Source organism: Ovis canadensis, chromosome 19 (assembly GCF_042477335.2).
Source record: "Ovis canadensis isolate MfBH-ARS-UI-01 breed Bighorn chromosome 19, ARS-UI_OviCan_v2, whole genome shotgun sequence".
Classification (NCBI taxonomy): domain Eukaryota; kingdom Metazoa; phylum Chordata; class Mammalia; order Artiodactyla; family Bovidae; genus Ovis; species Ovis canadensis.
The window spans coordinates 72,270,608-72,294,106 of record NC_091263.1 but is presented as its reverse complement, the minus strand read 5'-3'; the positions used below and the strand labels follow the sequence as shown (position 1 = coordinate 72,294,106).

Genomic DNA, 23,499 nt, shown 5'->3' with positions numbered 1-23,499 from the left:
CCACCACTGCCACACATATATATACACACACACGCGACAAGCTTACATATTGTATATACTCACACACACAATCACTTAAGTGGGATAAAAGTGAGTCCACTTAAAGAAAAGCATCACAAGTGTGTGTGTGTGTGTGTGTGTGTGTGTGCACCCAAATGGCAGGAGTTTGGGAAAACTCTCCCTTCTACCTAATCTTGTGTGTTACTGGTGGAGGAGAATGAAGCCTGGAAAGGAGTGGGGTCCACCTGGGGCCGCATCAGGACATGCGCCCTGGCCTCCCGCGCACCCCGAGCCTCAGCACCCACCTTGTGCATCTCCACGGGCGTGGGCAGCAGCAGCTCCTGCGTCTCTTCGGGGGAGGCTCGTAGCTCCCGGCTCCTCCTCCAGGGCCCGTGGCCGGGCCTGCCCTCCGGGGCCACGCTCTGCACGGTGCCTGTCATGATGGATGCCTGAGGGGACACAGCCCTCCACTCAGACGCTTCCCGCTCTGTCTGCCATCAGCAAACTTTGGCAAGTGTATCCGAAACAGTTACTAAAGCTGATCACATCCTTGGCCACCAAGAAAGAAGTCTTACAAAAACTCCCAAGAGTTAGGATCAAATCGAATGCACTTTCACAACCCAGTGTGAACAGGTTTTAACGTTGGCGTCAAAAAATGAAACCAAATATATGCAGCTCCAAAACCAAACACCCCGCTTCTAGAAGTGTAATTAAAGGGCTTCAGTAGAAATCACAATGGAAATTTTTTAAATATTAGGAATTGAATAGACCATAAAAGTACCACAAACTTAAAGTTTATGGGATGCAGTCAAGCAAGGGCTTACAGGTAAATCTGTATCTTTATATGTCAGGAAGCAAGAAAGACTGAAAATTAAGGAGTTGAGAAACCAGGAAAAGTATCAGGACTTAAAACACAAGCAGAGTAGAAGGAAGGGGATATGGAAGCAAAATGCGCAAAAGGGTTAGACGAAACACCAGTGGAGCGTGAGCGAGAATGCATAGACCTGAAACTTGACTCTGATGAGCCAAGCACTTGGCAAGACTAACAGCGAAAAAAAGCTCAATCAAAAATCCAAGGAGCAAAGCACGGCACGAAGCACAGACACAGAGTGCAGATCACTGATCTCGGAGCGGGCAGGCGCTCCAGGAGCGACCCGTGAGGACCCCGCCTGCGTCTCCCCGGCAGCCTGCCCCAGCATGGGGGACGCAGACCTCACTGCAGCCACGCTCACCTCCCAGCCCCGCACTGCCTGCTGTTACCGATGCTGACATCCAGAAGCTTCCCCTGGGCAGGCTCACAGCCATGTCACACCACTGTACTGCACACACACACACACACACACACACACACACAACTGCCCTTCTGCATCGACATGCGCACACCCGGACACGCGCTGCGACAACATGCTGCACTGTGCATGCCTGAGCATGCTTACACGTGTGCACACACATGCTCCAAGCATGCTCGCAGCTGCACATGCCCGGTCGCACATGTGCCCATCGTGCGTGTGTGCAGCGCCTTCCCCCAGAGGAGGCCAGTGCGTGCATTCACACACACTGCACGGGAGCACAGTGCCACCACCGTGCTGCCTCCCACGGGCACACGCACCTCCAGCTCCCTCAGCAGCTCCGACTGACCGCACGACTCCAGGTCTTCGAGGGCCTCCCCGAACGTGCGCCAGAAGCCCTCCTCGCGGCCGGGGCCAGGGGCTGGGCTGCAACGTAGGAACCAGAGAGCGTCAACTCCCAGGGGCGGGCGGGCGGGCAGGGGTCTGAGGCGTCTTCCAGGCCCTGGGGACCCTGCGCTGGGCTCAGGGGGGGCCAGAGGGTGGGCAGGCGGGCGGGCTGGAAGGCAGGTGTCCTCGGCGGCAGTGCTGGGGCCCCAGGGCAGTGGCTGGTGACACAGAATGGGGGGGAGACGCAGTGAGGGGCCACCGGGACTGGCGGTGAGCGGCTAGAACGGGGGCAGATGAGACGGGGCGGAGAGCGGTGACACAGGACGCCTGGGGAGAGAGACAGACGGACAGACAGACGGACAGAGAGACAGACAAGAGAGGAGATCCATGGTGCGGCCCTGGAGGACAGCCCCTGGCCTCCCCTCCCCGCCCAGACACAAGGCGTCACAGGACAGTGACAGACGCAGCTGGAGCCGGCGTGGACACGGACGGATGAGGATGGAGGGTCTGGGCTGGGGAAAGGGCCGCCCCCGCGATTTCTATCACAGGAGGTTGGGCCCCTTCTCGGCTCTAGACTCGGGCCCCATCAGAACTCAACAAGCCACAGTTTCCTGCTTCACTGCCTGCAACGCCCTTCACTATCGACACAGCCCCAGCCGTTATCAAGTGTGCCGTGGTGTGCAAAGCACTCTCTCTCTCTCCGGAAGGCACCCAGGCTTTCATCTCCTGGGGAGCCGCCAGGACGATGATACAAAAGGGGCGGCCCCCTTGCCTTCCCATTTCAGAGATGAGAAGACGGAGACTGAGGGCCGTGCGCTGCGTTCAAGTCCATTCTACAGACGCGCTGAGCCAGGCCCTCTCCTGGGTGCAGGGCCACGGAGGGGACTAAGGTGAGGGCCCTGATCTCACGGCGTGTGTGCATGAAGCTACTGGGTGCCAGGCTGAGTTAGCGGCGCCAGTTAGCGCTAGAAGACTCGACAGCCAGGCCATTAACAGGGAGACCCGAGGCGGCCAGAGCCACCAGCATGCTCATGCGCACGGCCATGGGTTTCAGCAGAGGGACGCAGGCCTCTTCCTTATGAGACTCAGGGAGGGGACCTTGAGCCTGGTCTGATGGATGAGCAGGCGTCGGCCCAGAAAGGGGAGGGGACGGCACTCTCGGCAGCAGGCACGGCCGGGTCGAAAGCACTTCCCACGGAGATGGGAAGAGGGCAGCTGGGACTCCCTGGGATCGCTCCTCACAGGAGCAGTGGGCAGCTGAATTCCCCTGAAGACGCTGCCACAAACAGCATCACACCCATGGCCCAGGGCTGCGCTCATGACCACAGCCACCCCAGGGGGCCACTGCCATCTGGGCCAAGTCGGGAGGGTCCGGATTCAACGTCTCAGGTTCTGAGAAGAGCGGATCGCCAGACACGGAGTGGGGTGGGGGAGTCAACCAGGCTGCCTCCCTGCCCCCTACCTGGGCCTCCTGAAATGGAAACAGCTCTGCTCCACGCTTGCTCTCCTCTCCCGGGAGGTGCCTCTCCTGGGGGCCACACGAGACTCATCCATCACACCCACCGCCCAGGCACAGGGACCAGCTCCCTAAGCCCATCCCAGCCAAGAGGCCAAGCCTGCCTCCTCCCCTGGGGTGCCCCCCACCCCCCACAGACCTAGTGGGTGGCTCCCAGTCCTCCTCCTCCTCCTCCTCCTCAGGGAAGCTCTCATTGGCAGGGCCTGGGGTATAGCTCGTCCTCCGGGGCTCGGTCAGGGGGGGACTGCTTCTCAGCCGGCTGGACCGCCACTCCTGAGGGGTCACGGCCCGAGCTGCCACCTGTGGAGTGTAGGAACCTGGCCGGGGGGAGAGAGAGGGCGTCGAACATCCTCTCCGTGTGCCCCGCTGGCCCTCCTTCCTGCCCCACCTGCAGCCTAGCGGGGTGGCCTGGGAGAGGTCTTTGCCTCCTCTGGGCTTGCTGGACCACCCAGGCCCCTACCCTAGAACCCCGTGACCATCAGCAGAGTGAATGCCAGACCTCCAGGACCCTGTCCCAGCTCCATGGGGCTCAGCGTGGCCAAGCCCTGCCTGAGAAGGGGTCCACTCTTGACCATCCCCTTCCCCCTGCCCTGAAGGTCCTGCCCTGTGGGGTGACACTGACCCAGGGCTACAGATGGGGAAGTTCAAACAAAGCGGGCAGACACGCAGTGAGGGGTGACCAGGGCCAAGGGCCCCTGAGACTACCTCGAGGCCTCACCCCACTTCTCCCTGAGCTGGGCCTTGGGGAGTCCCCTGCAGTTCTGGGTCAGAGAGATCACAAAATTCAGACATCCCCCAAGGCCGCCCATGGGTCTCCACTTGCATTGGGCAGGGGGGCACGTGTCCTGGGGGGTGGCCTCCCAAGTGGGTCTCATAGGAGGGATAGCAGAGGGCTTTCTGCCTTCCTGTCTTTGATGGGATACAATCAGCACTGAACACTTGCTGCGTGCCAGCCACTGGGCTGGGAAGGGAGGAGGCAGAAGCCAGACCCCTTAGTCTCAAGCCTCATGGGGGAGATCTGAATGGGCAGCTTTGTGCCACGGATGCCAATCAAAGTCCAAGAAGGCCTGCGGTCCCCGCTCTGAGGGTGAGGGGTCGTCAGAATGGCTGACCGGGCCCGATCAGCTCTGCCATGAGGAAGTGTCCCTAAGGGATGGAGCCAGCAGAGGAGCAAGGAGGCGGGGCAGGGGGAGGGCACGGCCCTGCAAAGGCCCAGAGACAGTACCGTGCTTGTCCAGGGGCCCGAGGCGTTACCTGGGCCCCCAAAGCCACCCTCTGTGGCCGAGCTGCCCCAGGACTCCACAGCGCTGTCCACGCTGGGCACGGTGGGCGAGGATCGGGCTGCCAGCAGACCACCTTTCAGCGCCTCTGGCGGGTCTTCATCTGCGTCACTGGCTTCGCTGAGGCTGCCCGACTTGCGGGGTGCGAGGGGGCCTGGGAGGAAGAGCGGGTGTCACCGCCACTGGCTCCCAACCTTGGAGACAGAGATGTCCGTCTGTTTCCCTGCTTCGGCCTGGTTTGGGGAATCACAGGCCCCTGGGTGACCAAGTGGACATGTGAGGTGGGAGGCAGGCTGGTGGGCACACCCATTTCACAGATGGGAACAGTGAGGCTTTGGGAAAGCTGCACCACACACCCAAGGTCACATGTTGGGCAACAGTGGAGCCCAGATTCAAAGGAGAGCCCCAAAGTCTGGACTCGTGTCCACTCCCTACCAAAGCACGGGGGATAAACACAGGGGAAACTGAGGGATGTATAAGTGACAGCCGCAAGGGAAAACAAGCAGGCTCCTTAAGAGGCAGGAGGCCGAGGCAGGAGGTGATGAAGAGCATGGCTCAGGCCCACAGAGCTGCACAGTGGCTGTGTGACCTCGGGCGCATCACTCCGAGCCTCGGCTCCTCATTTTCCCCGGGACCCTCCCACCTCCATGGGGTGAGCAGCCATCTTATGAGGCTGGGCCCTTGAAGCGGGCCACAGTGCCCCACGGATCTCTCTCCCTAGGTGGGCTGGACGGCCCCCAGGGTGCGGGGTGAGGCTCACGGTCTAGCTGCTTCTTGATCTTCAGGGTGACGGTCTCGCCAGCCACCTGCAGGAGGTGGATGGCCTCGCTCAGTGGCCGGCCCTTGAGGCTAACGCTGTTGATGGCCAGGATACGGTCCCCAACGTGGATGGCGCCAGTCCTGGGGAGGGGGCACAGGGTAGAGGACGGGAGTTAGGGACTTGAAGTTGGGGGGGGGGGGCCTGCCCTCCGGGAACTCAGGAAACCCAAAGCACAAGCCTGGATGACCCCAGGTAAACCCACCTGTGGGGGATTTTAAAAAAAAAAAGCCAGTGTGATCGTGTTAATAGAGGCATCGAGTCTTTCATCTGGGAGGGGATTGTTCCAGCTCAACTCCAAAGTTAGGTTCTGGAACCAGTGTTCAGCATGAATTCTGAGGATGTTTGCAAGGCCACTTGTGAAGTGAAAGTGAAAAGTCGCTCAGTCGTGTCCGACTCTTTGTGACCTGTGGACTGTAGCCCACCAAGCTCCTCCGTCCATTGGATTCTCCAGGCAAGAAACTAGCTACCAATTACTAATGTGGTCTTTTCAAGCTGAGCACTGGAGAATTGATGCTTTTGAACTGTGGTGTTGGAGAAGACTCTTGAGAATCCCTTGGACTGCAAGGAGATTCAACTTGTCCATCCTAAAGGAAATCAGTCCTGAATATTCATTGGAAGGACTGATGCTGAAGCTGAAACTCCAATACTTTGGTCACCTGATGCGAAGAGCTGACTCATCTGAAAAGACCCTGATGCTGGGAAAGACTGAGGGCAGGAGGAGAAGGGGACGACAGAGGGTGAGACGGTTGGATGGCATCCTGCGTCTCCTAGATTGCAGGCAGATTCTTTACCCACTGAGCTGCCTGGGAGGGATTTATCCAGCACTTACCTGAAATCGGGATGGCTGCCAGGGGCTAGCCCCCATCTAAGGAACTGAGGTTCAGAGAGGGATAGGACAGGCCCCAGACCATCAATACTGGAACAAAGCTAAGAGCCAGTTTTGACTGACCCCAAAGCTCAGCTCCTGCCTTATGGGGTCCCTGGCTCACCCGTGTGTGCCCACAGAGCCCTGGCTCACCTCTCAGCCAGGCCACGCTTGGTGAGGCCCGAGATGACGATGGGATCGAAAGGCTCCTCTGTGCCTGAGATGGTGATGCCCAGGGGGCCCCCATAGCGTTTCAGCTCCACCGTGTAGCTGATGGCACCTGTGGTCTCCTGCTCATCTGTGGAGGGTGGGTATGCATCAGAGGTTGGGGGCACATATCAGGGGCTGGGGCATAGGAATGGGCACGCCCAGAACCCCACAAAGCTTTAATGCACCACACTCATCATACGCTTCCATTAATACCCCCCTACTCCCTCAGTCAAAATAAAGTTACCCATTCCCTAAACCACTAATACAGCCAATTCCTCTGCCCTTAACACACACACTCCCTCGGTCACTAATACTCTCATCCCCTTATTCCCTTAACACACCTAGTCCTTCAGTCTTCCCTTGTGTTAACTCAGCCATTCCCTCAGCCATTCATTCAGCCATGGTTTCAAACATTCCCTTAGCATTAAGTCAAGTCCCTCATAGCATTATCACACCTATACCCTCAGCCATTAATACACCCGTTGTCTCAGCCCCAATACACAAATTGCTCAGCTATTAATTCACCGATTTCCTCAGCCATTAATTAACCCATCTTGTAGCTACTGATCACCTATCCCCTCGGTCATTCACTCACCCATACCATGTACCATTCGTTCACCAGGAATTCATCCATCCACTCACTCCATTAATATACCCATAACCTCATGCCATGGTTCCACCCATCCCCTCAACCTTTGAATCCCCGATCCCCTCAGCCACTAAGGGAGCCATCCCCTCGGGCATTAGTTTACGCACTTGGTCAGCCCCATCCTCCCATCTCCTAAGGCGTCAGCTCACCCATTCCCTGAGATTCGACTACACCCATCCACTCAGCCCTCAGCTCACCCTCTGCCTCGGCCGTTTGCTGCAGCCATCGTCTCATCCATTAACATACCCATTCTCTCATCCACGAATACACCCATAGATCCTGCATCTAGTTCACGCACTCTCTCAGCTTTAACCGACAAATTTCCTCTGCTACTAATGCATGAGTCCTCTCCACCACTAAATTCAGCCTTTTCTTAAACATGCGTTCACCCATTCTTCCAGCTGCTAACATACCAGTTCCCGCAGCTACTCATTCATCCATTCCCCAGCCATTAATTCACTGATTCCCTTAGGAATTACTTCCCCATATCCTCAAATATTCATTCACCTGTCCACTGAGACATTAAATCACCCATTCCCGGAGCCCGTAATTCAGCCAGTCCCTCAGCTAGTGTTTCACTAAGTCGTGTCGACATTTGAGACGCTGTGGACTGTAGCCCGCCAGGCTCCTCTGTCCATGGGATTCTCCAGACAAGAATACTGGAGTGGGTTGCCATGCGCTTCTCCAGGGGATCGTCCCGACCCAGGGACCGAACCCGGGTCTCCCACGTTGCAGGCAGATGCTTTCCCATCTGAGCCACCAGAGAAGCCCCTGTTTCACGTTATCTGCTGTTAATCCAACTCTTCCCTCAGCCGTTATCACCCGTTGCCTCCGTCACTAATGCACCAATTCTTTCATGCCTAACATACCCATGCGCTCAGAGGTTAGTTCTCCCATATCCTCAGCCATTAATTTACTGATTCTCTTCGGAACTAGTTCAGCCTCTCCCTCAGTTCCCTAGTGGCTCAGAGGATAAAGCGTCTGACTGCAATGCAGCTAGATCTGGGTCCGATCCCTGGGTCAGGAAGATCCTCTGGAGCAGGAAATGGCATGCCAGCCCAGAACATCCCATGGACGGAGGAGCCGGTAGGCTACAGTGCATGGGATCTCCAAGAGTTGGACACGACTGAGCGACTTCACTTTCCCTTTTCCCTCCCTCAGCCATTAGTTAATCCATTCCACACCCATTAGTTCACCCACTCCCTCAGCCTTGAATACACCATTCCCTCAGTCATTAATATACAATTCCTATGGCCACTAATTCACCCATCCTGCCTCCAGTAACTCACCCTTGTCCTTAGCTATTAAATCAGGCATTCCTTCAGCTACTAACTCAGCCAGGAACTGAGCCATGAATTCACCCAGTCAGCCATTAGCTCGCTATGCCTTCAAACATTAACACACCAACTCCCCCAGCTGTAATACACTCATCCACTTAGCGATAAGTGTACCCAGTTGCTCAGCCATTAATTCACCTTTTCCCACAAAAATTACTGGACCTATTCCTTCGGCCACTATACACTCATTCTGCTGCTGCTGCTAAGTCGCTTCGGTCGTGTCCAACTCTGTGCGACCCCATAGATGGCAGCCCACCAGGCTCCCCCGTCCCTGGGATTCTCCAAGCAAGAACACTGGAGTGGGTTGCCATTTCCCTCTCCAATGCATGAAACTGAAAAGTGAAAGTGAAGTCGCTCAGTTGTGTCCGACTCTTAGCGACCCCATAGTCTGCAGGCCACCAGGCTCCTCCATCCATGGGATTTTCCAGGCATCAGCACCTAATTCAGCCATTCCCTCAGCCTTCAATACACCATTTCCTCAGTCATTAATGGAGTCAAGTGCCTCCATTAATTCACCCATTCCCTCAGCTATTAAATCAGGAATTCCTCAGTTATTAACTCAGCTAATACCTGAGCCTTTAATTCACTCATTGCCTCAGTCATTCACTTATACCCTCAGCCATGAATTTACCTGTATCAGTTCAGTTCAGTTGCTCAGTCATGTCCAACTCTTTGCGACCCCATGAACTGCAGCACGCCAGGCCTCCCTGTCCATCACCAACTCTCGGAGTTCACCCAAACCCATGTCCATTGAGTTGGTGAGCCATCCAACCATCTTATCCTCTGTCATCCCCTTCTCTTCCTGCCCTCAATCTTCCCCAGCATCAGAGTCTTTGCAAATGAGTCAGCTCTTTGCATCAGGTGGCCAAAGTATTGGAGTTTCAGTTTCAGCATCAGTCCTTCCAATGAATATTCAGGACTGATTTCCTTTAGGATGGACTGGTTCCATCTCCTTGCAGTCCAAGGGACTCTCAAGAGTCTTCTCCAGCACCACAGTTCAAAAGCATCAATTCTTTGGCACTCAGCTTTCTTTATAGTCCAACTCTCACATCCATACATGACCATTGGAAAAACCATAGCCTTGACTAGATGGAACTTTGTTGACAAAGTAATGTCTCTGCTTTTCAATATGCTGTCTAGGTTGGTCATAACTTTCCTTTCAAGTATAAGCATCTTAATTTCATGGCTGCAATCACCATCTGCAGTGATTTTGGAGCCCAGAAAAATAAAGTCAGCCACTGTTTCCCCATCTATTTGCCATGGAGTATTGGGACCAGATGCCATGATCTTAGTTTTCTGAATGTTGAGCTTTAAGCCAACTTTTTCGCTCTCCTCTTTCATCAAGAGGCTTTTTAGTTCCTCTTCACTTTCTGCCATAAGGGTGGTGTCATCGGCATATCTAAGGTTATTGATATTTCCCCCGGCAATCTTGATTCCAGCTTGTGCTTCTTCCAGCCCAGCGTTTCTCATGATGTACTCTGCATATAAGTTAAATAAGCAGGGTGACAATATATAGCCTTGATGTACTCCTTTTCCTATTTGGAACCAGTCTGTTGTTCCATGTCCAGTTCTAACTATTGGTTCCTGACCTGCATATAGGTTTCTCAAGAGGCAGGTTAGATGGTCTGGTATTCCCATCTCTTTCAGAATTTTCCATAGATTATTGTGATCCACACAGTCAAAGGCTTTGGTATATTAGTGATGGGGAAATGTGCGAATCCATGGCATGAGGGAATGGATATATCAATGGATGAAAGAATGGTTGTATTAATGGCTGAGGGGATGGTTGGAATAACAGCTGAAGGAATTGGTGAATTAATGTCATACGGCTGTGAGGAAAATAAAGGGTTAGACTTTATTTTGGGGGGCTCCAAAATCACTGCAGATGGTGATTGCAGCCATGAAATTAAAAGACGCTTACTCCTTGGAAGGAAAGTTATGGCCAACCTAGATAGCATATTCAAAAGCAGCGACATTACTTTATCAAGAAAGGTCTGTCTAGTCAAGGCTATGGTTTTTCCAGTGGGCATGTATGGATGTGAGAGTTGGACTGTGAAGAAGGCTGAGTGCTGGGAGCTAGCGCGGGAGATCCCACCCATGACAAGGTCATGCGGAGAGGCCTGGTGGGCAAGGCGAGTCAGGTCTCGAGGGGTCCTCTGTCTGAGCATCTCCCCCGAAACCAAAACCTGTCTGTTTCCTATCTGCTATACTGTACTCTTCTGACATAACAGGGGGCTATCCCCGAAAGAGTTAATTCAGAGCTCCAGTTAACAGTCTCCTGCATATAAAAAGAATGTCTCGGCTTAACCCCTTTGATGGCTTTCTAACTAATCTGACTGGTCTGCCCGGACTTTACAATTTGTGGGTTGTTTACAGCCCCCAACCGTGAGAGGCATGAAGCTCAAAACACCTTAAAGATATAGAGCCTTTTAGAGTTAAGAATTAGTTTGGTGAAGAGTTTGTTGAGTTAATGTTTGCCCCCAGGCCTCCATATTCTTTATCTTGTAGGCACCTGGGAGGATATTAATCAATGTAAACGGGATGCAGAAATAGGAATATAGTAGTTTTGATGTTAGCAACACTAGACTTTTGAGTTAATTAACTTTCTCTTTGTTATAAATCACTGCACTTCTTTCATTGTTATAAATTGTTGTGTCTTTGCTATGTAAGAATGTAACTTTACTTAGCGCTTTCTGAGCGTGGCACCAGACTTTGGGAAGAACAACATTATTAGGGCAAATAAGTCTTCTGGTTGACAAACTCTTATCACAAAAGGGCCATAAAATGTTAATTGGCCTTCTGGCCAGAAGATGATGTAAATCACCTAAGACTTGTGTATACAACTAGGTATGCAGAGAGAAAAGCCTGGTCTTGATAAGAGTCAGGGCTGCTGATGCTACATAATTTTATATTATCCATTGATCTCTATGTACAAAAAAAAGGTATAAAAAGCCTTTCCAACAATAGAGGATGGGCCAGTCACTGGAAAGACTGGTTTCCCCCGTGTCTTCTTTACTCTCTTTTCTGGCTGAATTCCCATCTGGGGCATGGAGGCTCGCCATGTCTACTTACTTGCCCTGGCTTCTAAGATCCACACAAGACTGAGCCCAAGGCGGGGCACTCCCCGCTATTCAAGAGGACGCCAGTGGCCTAACGTAGACGGTGCAAGTTCCTTGTCTTGGAACTTTATTGGTTTTCCACATAAACCAAGTTATTCAGCATCTTTCCTCCACTAAATTTTCCTACTACACTATTCTTTCCCAATCTCTCTTTTATATTTCTAAATAAATAAGTTTTTCCTCGCCACGCCGTCCCCACTTCGAATTACCCTGGATCCACCAGGGCTGGACCCCGGCAGCTGAGCCCCGAAGAATTGATGCTTTTGAACTGTGGTGTTGGAGAAGACTCTTGAGAGTCCCTTGGACTGCAAGGAGATCCAACCAGTCCATTCTGAAGGAGATCAGTCCTGGGTGTTCATTGGAAGGAATGATGCTGAAGCTGAAACTCCAATACTTTGGTCACCTAATGAGAAGAGTTGACTCATTGGAAAAGACTCTGATGCTGGGAGGGATTGGGGGCAGGAGGAGAAGGGGACGACAGAGGATGAGATGGCTGGATGGCCTCACCGACTCGATGAACGTGAGTCTGGGTGAACTCCAGGAGTTGGTGATGGACAGGGAGGCCTGGCATGCTGCAGTCCATGGGGCCGCAGAGAGTCAGACACGACTGAGGGACTGACCTGCACTCATGATATTAGTTCTTCCGTTCTTCCAGCTTGTATCTCCACCGCTCCCTCAGCCGTTAATTCAAGCGGTCCCTCGGCATTATTTCTGTCATTCCCACAGTCTTTGATACACCAATTCCTTCAGTCTAGAATACCACATACCCGCATGCATTAACTCACCCACTCATCAGCCATTAATTCAGGCATTCTCTCAGCCCTAATTCACCCATTCCCTCAGCCATCAATCTGTTCCCACACCCATCAATAGAGCCATGTCCTCAGGCCATATAAAAAGAGCCTCGCCCATTTCCTCCACTCTAAATCACACATTCCCAAAGCCATTGATTCCCCCATTCCTCCAGCCACTAATCCACCCTTCCCTCAGCCATTCATTCACCTGTGCTTTCAGCCAGCAATACAACCATTCTGCCAGGCCTAATATGCCCAATCCCTCAGGAATTATTTCACCCACCTGCTCCACCATTATTTTCCTCATAACCTCACGTTCACCAATTCCCTCAGGTATTATCTCAACCATTCTTTCAGCTATAAATTCAGCCATTCCCTCAACCTATTTTTTGTCTGACAAGTAAGAAGTAGATGTATTTAGTGACACATTCCATGGACCGGGTGTGGTCCATCTCGAAAAGTGCGAGTGACTTTGGCAGAAACACTCCATAGAGAGGGTGGGCCATCTCCGAAGACAAGAGACCTCCCTTAATCTTTGATACACGAATTCCCTCCATCATTAGGACACACATCCCTACATCCATGAATTCAACCATCCCCTCAGCCGCATTTCAGGCTTTCCTTCAGCCAACCAACCCCTCAGCCATTAATACCCATTTCCTCATGCTATTAATTCACACGTTCCCTCAGGCCTAATACCAACTTTCCATCAGCTATTAATTCAACCGTTCTCTCAACTATTAGTTTCCCATTATCTCAGCCACTTAAGTTTTTTTACTTAAGTTGTTAAGTCACCCATTCTTTCTGCCGCTGAGCTCAGTCATAAGCCCCCAGCTCACCCAGTCCTGCCATCACTAAATCACCGTTTACCTTAGCCATTACTTCATTCATTCCATCAGGCACACTCACGTCTCTCCTGTGCAAGCTCTCACCCATTAATTCAGCCAATCCAAGACATTTTCAACATTCTCTTGGCCATTAAACTATTTCTTCAGCCAGTAAATCCCATATTCGCTCAGCCATGAATTCACCCATTCCATCAGCCATTAAGTCAATCCCTTGGCCATTATCCCACCTGTTTCATCAGCCCTAACATGCCAGTTCTTTCATTTTAATAGAGATTCCTTAAGTGACTAGTTCCCCCATTCCCTCAGCCATTAATACAGCCAGTGCCTTCATCATTAATTCAACCAATCCTGCAGCTATTAACTCAGCCAGTTCCTCAGTGATTATCTGAGCCATTTCCACAGCCTGTGATACACCAATTCCTCCATTAATACACACATTCCCATTCACCCATTCCCTAGCCATTAATTCAGTCAATCCCTCAGCCATGAATTCACAAATTTCCTCAGCCACTAATACACCAAGTCCCTAATGCCTAACACCCGGACTTTCTAGTGATTAGTTCACCCACGTCCTCATGCCATGAATACGCTCATTCCCTGTGTCATTTATAAACCCATTCAGTCAACCGTTAGTCCACTGTTATCTCAATCTTCAGCCACAGATCGCCGAACCCGTAGTGGATCCACTCCTTCAGCCACGAAGTCACCCCTCATTTCAGCCACTAACTCTCTACCTCTTATTCAGCCAATCCACCAAGCACTGCCGCGGGCCTTCCCTGGTGGCTCAGACGTAAAGCGTGTGTCTATAATGCGGGAGACCCGGGTTCGATCCCTGGGTTGGGAAGATCCCCTGGAGAAGGAAATGGCCACCCACTCCAGTACTACTGCCTGGAAAATCCCATGGACAGAGGAGCCTGGTGGGCTACGGTCCATGGGGTCGCAAAGAGTCGGACATGACTGAGCGACTTCACTTCACTTCACTTCATCAATCATTAATTTACCCAAACCCTGAATCATTAACTCACCTATTCCTCCAGCCATTAATTCGCCATTCCCTCAGCCATCAAGTCACCCCCTCCCTCATGTCATTAATTCACCCATTCTCTCATGGTGCTAATTCGCCCATGCAGTCATGCCATTAACACAGCCATTCCCTAGCCCACCTCTCCACCGATTCACCCCTCCTCTCAGGCCTCATTTCACTGTTCCTCCAGCCGTCACTGTGCTCGTCGCTTCATGCCTTTAATCCACCCGTTCTCCCAGCCATGAATGCAGCCACTCATTCTGCCATTGTGGCAGCCGTCCACTCTGCCATGAATACACCCATTGTTCCCTGCTATTAATCCACCTATTTCCTCAGCCATGAATTCAAACATTCCGCCAGTCATTAATCCACCCATTCCCTCAGCCATGAACACACCCATTTCCCCCATGGGAGGACTTCAGATCGCACCACGTGAGGCCATCTTCTGCTTCCAACAATGTTTCATTCCACCCAAACAGCCATTTCAGTAAGAGCAGAAACACTGAACCAGCATTTTTATAATAAAGATTTCACATACCACGCAGAACCACAAGGATAATGATGGTGATGATGATATTGAGTATAAGATGACACCAGATTTCCCGGTTTTCTTAAAAACTCTGAAATCTGCCCACAAGTGATCCTCCTGCCCAGGGTGGGAGTTGGTGGCAGCCCTTCTGAACAAGAGTCTCGCCAGTGGCCACAGTCCTCTCCTTCTCCTCTGCCTACGCAGACTGAATAATTTCTCTCAGCTTCGGCCCAGTTCACTTACTCTGTCACCTGTCCAGCCTCAGGTGTGCCTGAGTCTGCAGCCTCAGCTTATTCACAGCCACCCACGCCGTGGTACATCCCCCACCCCCACCCACTCATCAACACACCCAGCCATCTGCGCCCAGCAGCTGTGGGCAGGGCCTGTTGGGTCCACGTCTGGCTCAAACTCTAGCAGACCTCACATGGGCCTTTGGAGAAGGCCAGACCTGGGGACAGGGACCCATCTGCCATCTTCCCCCCTGGCCACCCCACGTCTTCATCCAAGGGCTCTCCACCAGCAGCCCCTGGGTGGCACCCTTGGTTGGAGGGAGCACCAGACTGCCAGCTGCGCACCATCTGATTGGCATAGGAGGGTGGGGATTGGGGCCCTCACCCGAGTTGTCCTCATCCTTGCGGATCTTTAGCTTCACCAGGTCCTCACACTGGCGCAGGATTTGCACAGCGTCCTCCATGGGACAGTTGTCCAGGCGGATGTTGTCAATGGCCAGCAGCTTGTCCCCTGGCTCGAGGGTGCCGGTTCTGCAGGAGCAGGGAGGGGACATGAAGGAGTTGGGCACATGCAGGCGCTCAGCCCACCCCCATGGGCCAGCCTCCCGCCCTGCCAGGGGCCCCCCTACCTGTGTGCCACGCTGCCTTTCTTGATGTCAGAGATGACCAGGGGCTCCCCTCGCTTCCTGCTGGCCGCTGGAGGAAAGAAGCCAAAAGCCCATCCTTGGCCACCTCGGCCTCAGGGGCCCAGGGGTTGGGTGTGGACTCAGAGCCCCACACCCCGCTTCCCATGGTTCCTGGGCTGTGTGGACTGTGAGCAAACCAGCTCCCCTCTCTGTGCCTCAGTTCCCCTCTGTAATATGGGGATGAGGCCAGAGTTCACAGGGACATCCGAGATGAACTAGACGAAGTAGGACAACACCTCCCACACTCAGCTCATTCTCCAGCACACGGAGCTCCCTGAGAGGCTGTGTTTGGCTGGTGTCTGTGTCCCCAGCAACACAGACAGGCCCAGGTTCCAGAACCAAGTGACTCTTAACAGCTGAGTTCTTCCTTGCCCGCTGCAGGGAATGCTGGCTGCGAACACTGCAGCAGGATCCTGCTGGGGAATGGCCTTTAGCTGAGGGAGCAGCCTCACCCAAAACAATGTCTACACCCATTGACCGGGCCACTCAGCGGTGCCAAGGCCCAGCTCCCAGCCTCTATGCAGGACAACTCCCGCAGAGAGTGAAAGTATTAGTCGCTCAGTCGTTTCCGACTCTTTGTGACCCCATGGACTGTAGCCTACCAGGCTCTTCTGTCCATGGAATTCTCCAGGCAAGAGTACCAGACTGGGTAGCCATTCCCTTCTCCCGGGGATCTTCCTGATACTGGGATTGAACCCAAATCTCCTGAATTGGCAGGCAGATTCTTTACTGTCTGAGCCACCAGGGAAGCCTCAGCTCCCGCAGCCTCCCCAGCAAAGAAGACTGGGGGAGCCCTCTATTGACTACATTGCAGCCTAGCTCCTCCCAATGCCTGGTCCTACAGTCTCCTCTGCCCACAGGTGTTGATCCTAAGAACCCGCCTCAATAAGGCCCCTATACGTCACTCCTTGTGGGAGAGGCTATTTCCCAGGGAACATGATTTAAGACAATGGATGGCTGAGTTTTTCTGCAGAAAGAATCCATTGGGGTTAATGGGTTTTCCCATGAGTGACCAGGTGTAAAGCGGTCCCTCTAGCCCAAACAGCATCTTTGCCAATGAGACAAAGGGGCCCTGTCTAATTAGTCTGTTGAGAAAATGTCAGAAAAATCTAAGTCTAGCTTGAATGGGCACCTTGCGTCTTGTACAGCTGCACAGCTGCAGCTGGTGGCCCTGGGCTGGAAGCACCTTCTCCCCCTTGGCTGCTCCAGCTTCCACCACCACTGACTGCAGGGGCTGGGGCAGAAAGGACCTGCAGCACCAGCCCTTCTGGTCAGCTGCTCCTCCCGGGTGTGACGGGGAGACGGCAGGAGATGAGGTCAGAAGGGGCTTCCCCAGGGGCTCAGTAAAGAATTGCAATGCAGGAGCCACAGGGGATGCAGGTTTGATCCCTGGGTCGGGAAGATCCCCTGGAGATGGGCACAGCATCCGCTCCAGCATTCTTGCCTGGAGAATCCCAAGGACAGAGGAGTCTGGTAGTCTACAGGCCATAGCGTCTCAAAGAGCTGGACGTGACTGAAGAGACTTTGCGTGCATGCACGCACAAAGTCAGAGGACTTCGGCTTTTCCGGAGTGAGATGAGGGCTGGGGGAGGGTCTGTGACCGTTCCTCTGCTTGTGTATTCTACTTCTTTCCATTCTGCAGTACCTCACTTTCGTCCCTTTGACAAACATGAATTAAGCACTGACTATGTTCCAGGCCTTTCCTGGGCCCTGGGAATACAGAGGCAACAGAAAACCAAACCTGGGGCACGTGACTGGTGCCTCACAAAACCACTTAACCACCCCTGGAGACTAAATAGGCTAGGAGACTCTCATTGTGCAGAAAAGAAAACCGAGGCTTCCAGAAGCCTTGCCTGAGGACATGCACTGCAGACAGAGGGAAGCCAGGTCAGCCAGCGCCCCCTCCCACCCAGAGCCTTCCCCTGACCGCCTCGTGCTGGGTGGACTCAGGGCAGGCTGGAGGGTGCACAGGACGGGGACTCACAGCTGATGGTGATGCCCAGCTCCACGCCACGCCTCTTGGGCAGCTTCACGTGGAAGGTGCCGCTGCTCGGGATGACGGACTCTGGGTGCAAACAGACACAAACCGGGGAGACTCAAGCGAATAGCCTCGGGGAGTCCGCACCCCACACTGATTCTGGTCCAGTGGAGAGGGATGCCAAACACAACCCCATCCTGCTTCTTCTACCCACAGAAGAAACTGAGGTACAGTGCACAGATTTGTCCCATAAAAGCACCCATCAGGTCAGAGCAGAGTCAGGACTGGTACCCCAACCTACAGCTGCCACTGGGGCCCCCTATCCCGGCCCAAGCCATTCAGATCCAGCAAGGACTTAAAGGGCACCTCTCACATGACAGACCTCAGGTGGTGCTTCCAGGAGCTTCATCTCATCGCATCTCAATAACACCCCTTGGAATAGAGGATTCTATCCACTTTACACTGTTTTTACACTGGGGAAAACTGAGGATGGAGGAGGACAGGCCCTGTCCAGGAGGACACGGTGTCCAAATCAGGAACCAGAATTCTAACCGAATTGTTTGGGGATCTTTGCATAAACCCTCACCTCCCCAGCACGCGGCTCCTGTTCCCTTGCAAAAACCCTCATTCACACTAGCGTGTGCAATTCTTCCACTCCCGCCCAATGCCTTTCTCCCGGCGTTCTGGGGACACGCTGCAAACGCGGGAAGAAGCGGGGCGGGAGGTGGGGGGCGCAGGGTGGAGAAAGGAGGGCGCAGGGGGTCGCGAAGGAGACCCACTCACCGGCCACGTCGAACTCCACCTCCAGCACGACCTTGTGGGCCAGCGCCGCGTCCCGCAACAGCTGGTTGGCCTCCTCCATCGTCCCGTCCTCGGTGGCGATGCCGTTGATGGCCAGGACGCGGTCCCCTACCTGCAGCAGTCCACACCTGAACCGGAGAGAGAAGCGGCCCCTTTCGAAGCCAGCAACTGGCAGCGCAGGAGCAGGGCCAGGCCCCGCCCATGTCCGGGGCGGGGCGGGGGCGGGGCGGGGGCGGGGCGGGGGGGGGCGGGGCGGGGGCGGGGCGGGGCGGGGCTGGTAGCGCCCCGCCCCGCGCCGCGCCAGCTGCAGCTCCTCAGGCCGTTTACCCGGGACCCTGGCTCTAAGGGATACCCTCGCTGGGCCTGTTTCTGTGTCCCGTGGGGATGACGCCATGCCTCAGGAGATGTTTATACAGGACTCGGACTTCAGACCACACTGGGGTTCGTGTCATGGGTCACTCCCAAGCTGTGTGACCCTGGGCAGGTGAATCAGCTTCTCTAAGCCTCAGACCCCTCGTCTACAAAACGAGGCCGGCGACGGGGTGGACCGTGATGGTTGGTGAGATCACCTGTGCAGCCAGCCTAAGCGTGTGACTGGACTTCCCCGGCTGTCCACCCCCGAATCGGACAGTGGCAGGACCACGGGGAGGGGGCAGTGGGCTCACCTCTCCGCCGGGCTATCAGGCTCGATAAAACGCACGAGGGGTGGGGAGGACAAGGTCTCGGTGGCGAAGATGCCGCCCTGGAGCTGGAGGCCGAAGCCGCTGAGGGGGTCTCCGCAGAGCACAACCTCCGTGGTCTCCGTGTGCACAATCTGGCCGCCTGGCCCCACCGTGCTGGAGGCGAGCGACACTGCGGGGCAGGCGGGCACGGCACTCAGGGCACTGTCCCGGGGGTTACTTCCTGCCAGAGCCCACCCACCCTCGGCGGGACCGCCTGGAGTCAGAGAGGGCGCGCGAGTGGGAGGCCCGCCCCGCCTCGGGGCGGGGCCAAGTCGCGGCCCATTCTGAACTTCGGGGTCGTGGGTTCCACCTGGCAGAGCTGCGCCCAGGACCCAGGAAGACAGCTCCTGGAATGCCATGTTATAAAACAGGCTCCGAGGGTCCGTGATATGACGTCCTGTGATGTTGTGTGATGTTATGCTGGGATCAGTCGCTGAGTCCCGTCCTACTCCTTGCAACTCCACCGGCTGTAGCCTGCCAGGCTCCTGTGTCCATGGGATTTCCCAGGCAACAATACTGGAACGGGGTGCCATGCCCTTCTCCAGGGGATCTTCCCGGCCCAAGGATCAAACCCGTGTCTCCTGTATTAGCAGGTGAATTCTTTACCACTGAGCCACCACGGAAGCCCTGTGTGGTGTTATGCTTCAATTTATTTCATTATTGCACCATATATCAAATATCACATTATATTACTGTTAGATGCGATAGTATATATTATGCCATTTTGGGGCAACAGCTTTATTGAGATATAGTTCAGCTTCCATAGTATTCACCCACAGAATGTACAATTCAATGGGTTTTAGTAAATGTATTATTTAGTATAATCAAGTTGTACAACCATCCCCTCAATTAATTTTAGAAAATTTTCAATCCCTCAAAGAAACCCTGTTTCCATTAGTCACTCAAATCCTCCTGTCTCTCCCAGCCCTAAGCATACTTTCTATGTCTATAGATTTGCCTGTTCTGGACATTTCATAGCAATGTAATCATACTATAAATGGTCTTTTGTGTGTGGTTTCTTTTTAGCATGTTTTCAGGATTCATCCATGTAGCACAGATCAAAATGTCTTCCTTCTTGAGGCTAATATCCCACTGTATGATGATATCACATTTTAAAAAATTCATCCACTGATGGACATCTGGGTTATTCCCACCTTTTGGATATTATGAATTACACTGTATAAACATTCATAAATAGGTTTTGGAGTGAATATGACATATGTTTTCATTTCTCCTGGGTATTTACTTAAGAGTGGAATTTCTGTGTCATATGATAACTCCATGTTTAACTATTTAATATATTATGTAACATTCTATTTTATATTCCACATATAAAATACATTTGTATTATTAATATGGATATTGGATATCATTTATTAAATAAAACTTATATGTCATTCTATTAGCTATACCATTGTGTCTTTATATATTATTTTCTTCAGTTCAGTTCAGTTCATTTCAGTCGCTCAGTCGTGTCCGACTCTGTGCAACCCCATGAATCACAGCATACCAGGCCTCCCTATCCATTACCAACTCCTGGAGTTCATTCAAACTCACGTCCACCGAGTCGGTGATGCCATCCAGCCATCTCATCCTCCGTCATCCCCTTCTCCTCCTGCCCCCAGTCCTTCCCAGCATCAGGGTCTTTCCCAGTGAGTCTTATGCTATTATATATCACACGTTATAATATGTGTAACAAACTTTATTGTTGGATATATTGAGTTATTATATTTCTATTCATTATTTTTTCACTATTATATCTCCAATGATAAAAATGGTATCTAGAATATTGGAAGTGTTCAAAAATTTCTATTTAACTAACTAATCGTTATCATCAAGGAAGGAGACAGGTAAGGGGGTCCCAAGAGTCTCCAGGCTCCATAAGCTCCTGCTTGTGAAAAATATTTCTGAATCTTTTCACCTACATACCGGCTGCTTCAGTGGGTAACAATGGTGATTGGTAAAGTTGGACTGCAAGGAGATCCAGCCAGTCCATCCTGAAGGAGATCAGCCCTGGGATTTCTTTGGAAGGACTGATGCTGAAGCTGAAACTCCAGTACTTTGGCCGCCTCATGCGAAGAGTTGACTCACTGGAAAAGACTCTGATGCTGGGAGGGATTGGGGGCAGGAGGAGAAGGGGACGACAGAGGATGAGATGGCTGGATGGCATCACCAACTCGATGGACGTGAGTTTGAGTGAACTCCAGGAGTTGGTGATGGACAGGGAGGCCTGGCATGCTGCAATTCATGGGGTCGCACAGAGTCAGACACGACTGACTGAGCTGAACTGAACTGAACTGAAAGTTGAATTTTACTACCTGACTCTGAATTCTGTTTCTCTTTTCGCCTGGGCTGCCAGGAAGCTCATAACCATGTTTAGTGCTTTTCAGTGCCAAACTGACTTATATTTCTCTCTTCCCTCACTTGGTTCAATCCTAAATGGCCCAGTTTGACCCTCCATTCTTCCTGGAGGCCTCTGCAATTCACATAGAAGGAGGCTAGGAACACTCTCTACATCAACAAAGGAAAGATTCTTCCCAGGCCAGATTTCAAAATTCAGGGCCCTGGACTTCCCCTGGTGGTCCAATGGCTAAGACTCAGCACTCTCAGTGCAAGGGGCCTGGGTCTGATCCCTGGTCAGGGAACTGGATCCCGCATGGTGCAACTAAGACCTGGAGCAGCCAAATAAATAAATACGAAAGAAAAAAATTCTGGGCAATCTTATGACTTTTTGCTACTTCCACATTATTGTTCATCACCATTCATTTTAAAAAACACTCAAGGGACTTCCCTGGTGGTCCAGTGGTTACGACTCTGCCTTGTGATGCAAGGGACATGGGTTCAATCCTTGGTCAGGGAACCAAGACCCCACATGCTGAACAGCAACTGGGTCTGCGCACCACAACTCCTAAGCCCACCCGCCACAACTAGAGAGAGGGTCTGTGTGCCACAACAGAAGACCCTGTGTGCTGAGACTAAGACCCAATGCAGCCAAATAAATAAAAACTAAATATTTGTTTTAATTTTTAAATAAAAAATACTTAAATACCTTCATTTCAAAAGGAACTCTATATAGTGATCACAAATGAAGAGAAGTGTCAATACGCACACATTGAGTAGAAATATATACCTAATAAAACTAAAAATTACCATATTCTGGATGGCTAGTTTCAGGCTTCTTGTGTCACCGTCTTAGGGAAAATTAATAAATGTCAGAAAGGTGGTAAAGACAGTAACACCACCCCCTGGAATGGATCAGAGGGTTGAAGGAGAGAAAAATGAGAGGAAGTTACTCTGAGACCTTCGCAGAAATCTGAAAAAGGCAGCCTTTTTCAGACACTTTGCCACCACCGGCTGGGAATTTTTCATAATAAAGGCTTCCCTTGTGGCTCAGCTGGTAAAGAATCCACCTGCAATGCAGGAGACCTGGGTTCGATCCCTGGGTTGGGAAGATCCCCTGGAGAAAGGAAAGGCTCCCCACTCCAGTAGTCTGGCCTGGAGAATTCCATGGACTGTATAGTCCATGGGGTGGCAAAGAGTCAGACACGACTGAGCACCTGTTGGGAATCTTTCATAATAAAAATACAAGATAAAGTGTACAAATTCACTGTCACTCCTCAGGAGAGCCTTTGTGCAGTGCGCAACCTGCCCAACCATCCACAGCAACCTGGTATACCATATATTCTATGTAATGCTGCCTCCCCACCCCCGGCCCTGCCCCAAATACCCCACACTTTGGCAAATCTCTCTCTCAGGCATCGTGGCAGCCCAGAGGGGAGAGGAGAGACCACGGCTTACGTGAGCTCTTGTGTTCCCTTCTCCGCGGCCGCCTCCGCCCCATTGTGGTCCGGGGGCTCATGGGCTGGGATCCACGAGGGAGGGTGCTGGGGTTGGTGCAGGAAAAGGCATGGTTCACGGTCGGCGAGGAGAAGGGAGACGAGGATAAGGCTGGGGAGATGAGAGCACAGACCCATGAGCCCAGCAGAGCCCTCCACCCCGCCCCAGGGAGACACAGGGGCGCCTCGCCCGCTCCCACCGCCACCACGCTCACGGTGTGATCTCAGGCCCCTCTCTCCCTCTCTGGGCCTCAAAGCTTACAGGCTTTTCACAGACCTGGTGAAACCCAGCTGCCACACAGGGGCCCCTCACTTCTCTGAGTCTCGGCTTCCTTCCCTATAAAACAGGCTCCAGCCCCTCCCCAGGGACAGAGGAGAGTGACCGCGGGGAGGGCACTTTACAGTGGCTCTGGTCCTGGCCGGCAGGGGCGGCCCAGGTGGGCGTCCTGCAGCGGCCGGGCCGGGGGCTGTGGCAGGAGGGCACGCAGGGGTCCCAGCGATGCGGCTGCTCGCTCCTCTGCACCTTCACTGCGGCGGAGGAAGAGGAGAGACAGGCGTTAGGGGCTGGTCGGGTCTGGA

At 52.9% G+C, this 23,499-nt stretch overlaps 1 protein-coding gene across 5 annotated transcripts in view; it reads right to left on the bottom strand.

Moving 5' to 3' along the window:
- The window catches only part of GRIP2 (glutamate receptor interacting protein 2), a 60,347-nt gene that overhangs the window by 3,919 nt on the left and 32,929 nt on the right, over positions 1 to 23,499 (bottom strand). For 2 of the 5 annotated variants that reach the window (XM_069562565.1, XM_069562566.1), the window contains exons 10-22: positions 23,323 to 23,448; positions 22,883 to 23,032; positions 19,028 to 19,214; positions 18,345 to 18,490; positions 17,568 to 17,648; positions 15,527 to 15,593; positions 15,283 to 15,428; positions 6,311 to 6,455; positions 5,233 to 5,372; positions 4,447 to 4,626; positions 3,332 to 3,509; positions 1,610 to 1,715; positions 306 to 449 (exon numbers count right to left, since the gene is read on the bottom strand). In XM_069562565.1, coding sequence (XP_069418666.1) covers positions 306 to 449; positions 1,610 to 1,715; positions 3,332 to 3,509; positions 4,447 to 4,626; positions 5,233 to 5,372; positions 6,311 to 6,455; positions 15,283 to 15,428; positions 15,527 to 15,593; positions 17,568 to 17,648; positions 18,345 to 18,490; positions 19,028 to 19,214; positions 22,883 to 23,032; positions 23,323 to 23,448 — 1,796 coding nt within the window. Of the gene's footprint in view, positions 1 to 305; positions 450 to 1,609; positions 2,004 to 3,053; positions 3,205 to 3,331; positions 3,510 to 4,446; positions 4,627 to 5,232; positions 5,373 to 6,310; positions 6,456 to 15,282; positions 15,429 to 15,526; positions 15,594 to 17,567; positions 17,649 to 18,344; positions 18,491 to 19,027; positions 19,215 to 22,882; positions 23,033 to 23,322; positions 23,449 to 23,499 lie in introns of those variants that run through there. The other 3 variants (XR_011251024.1, XM_069562567.1, XM_069562568.1) reach the window with 3 other exon arrangements.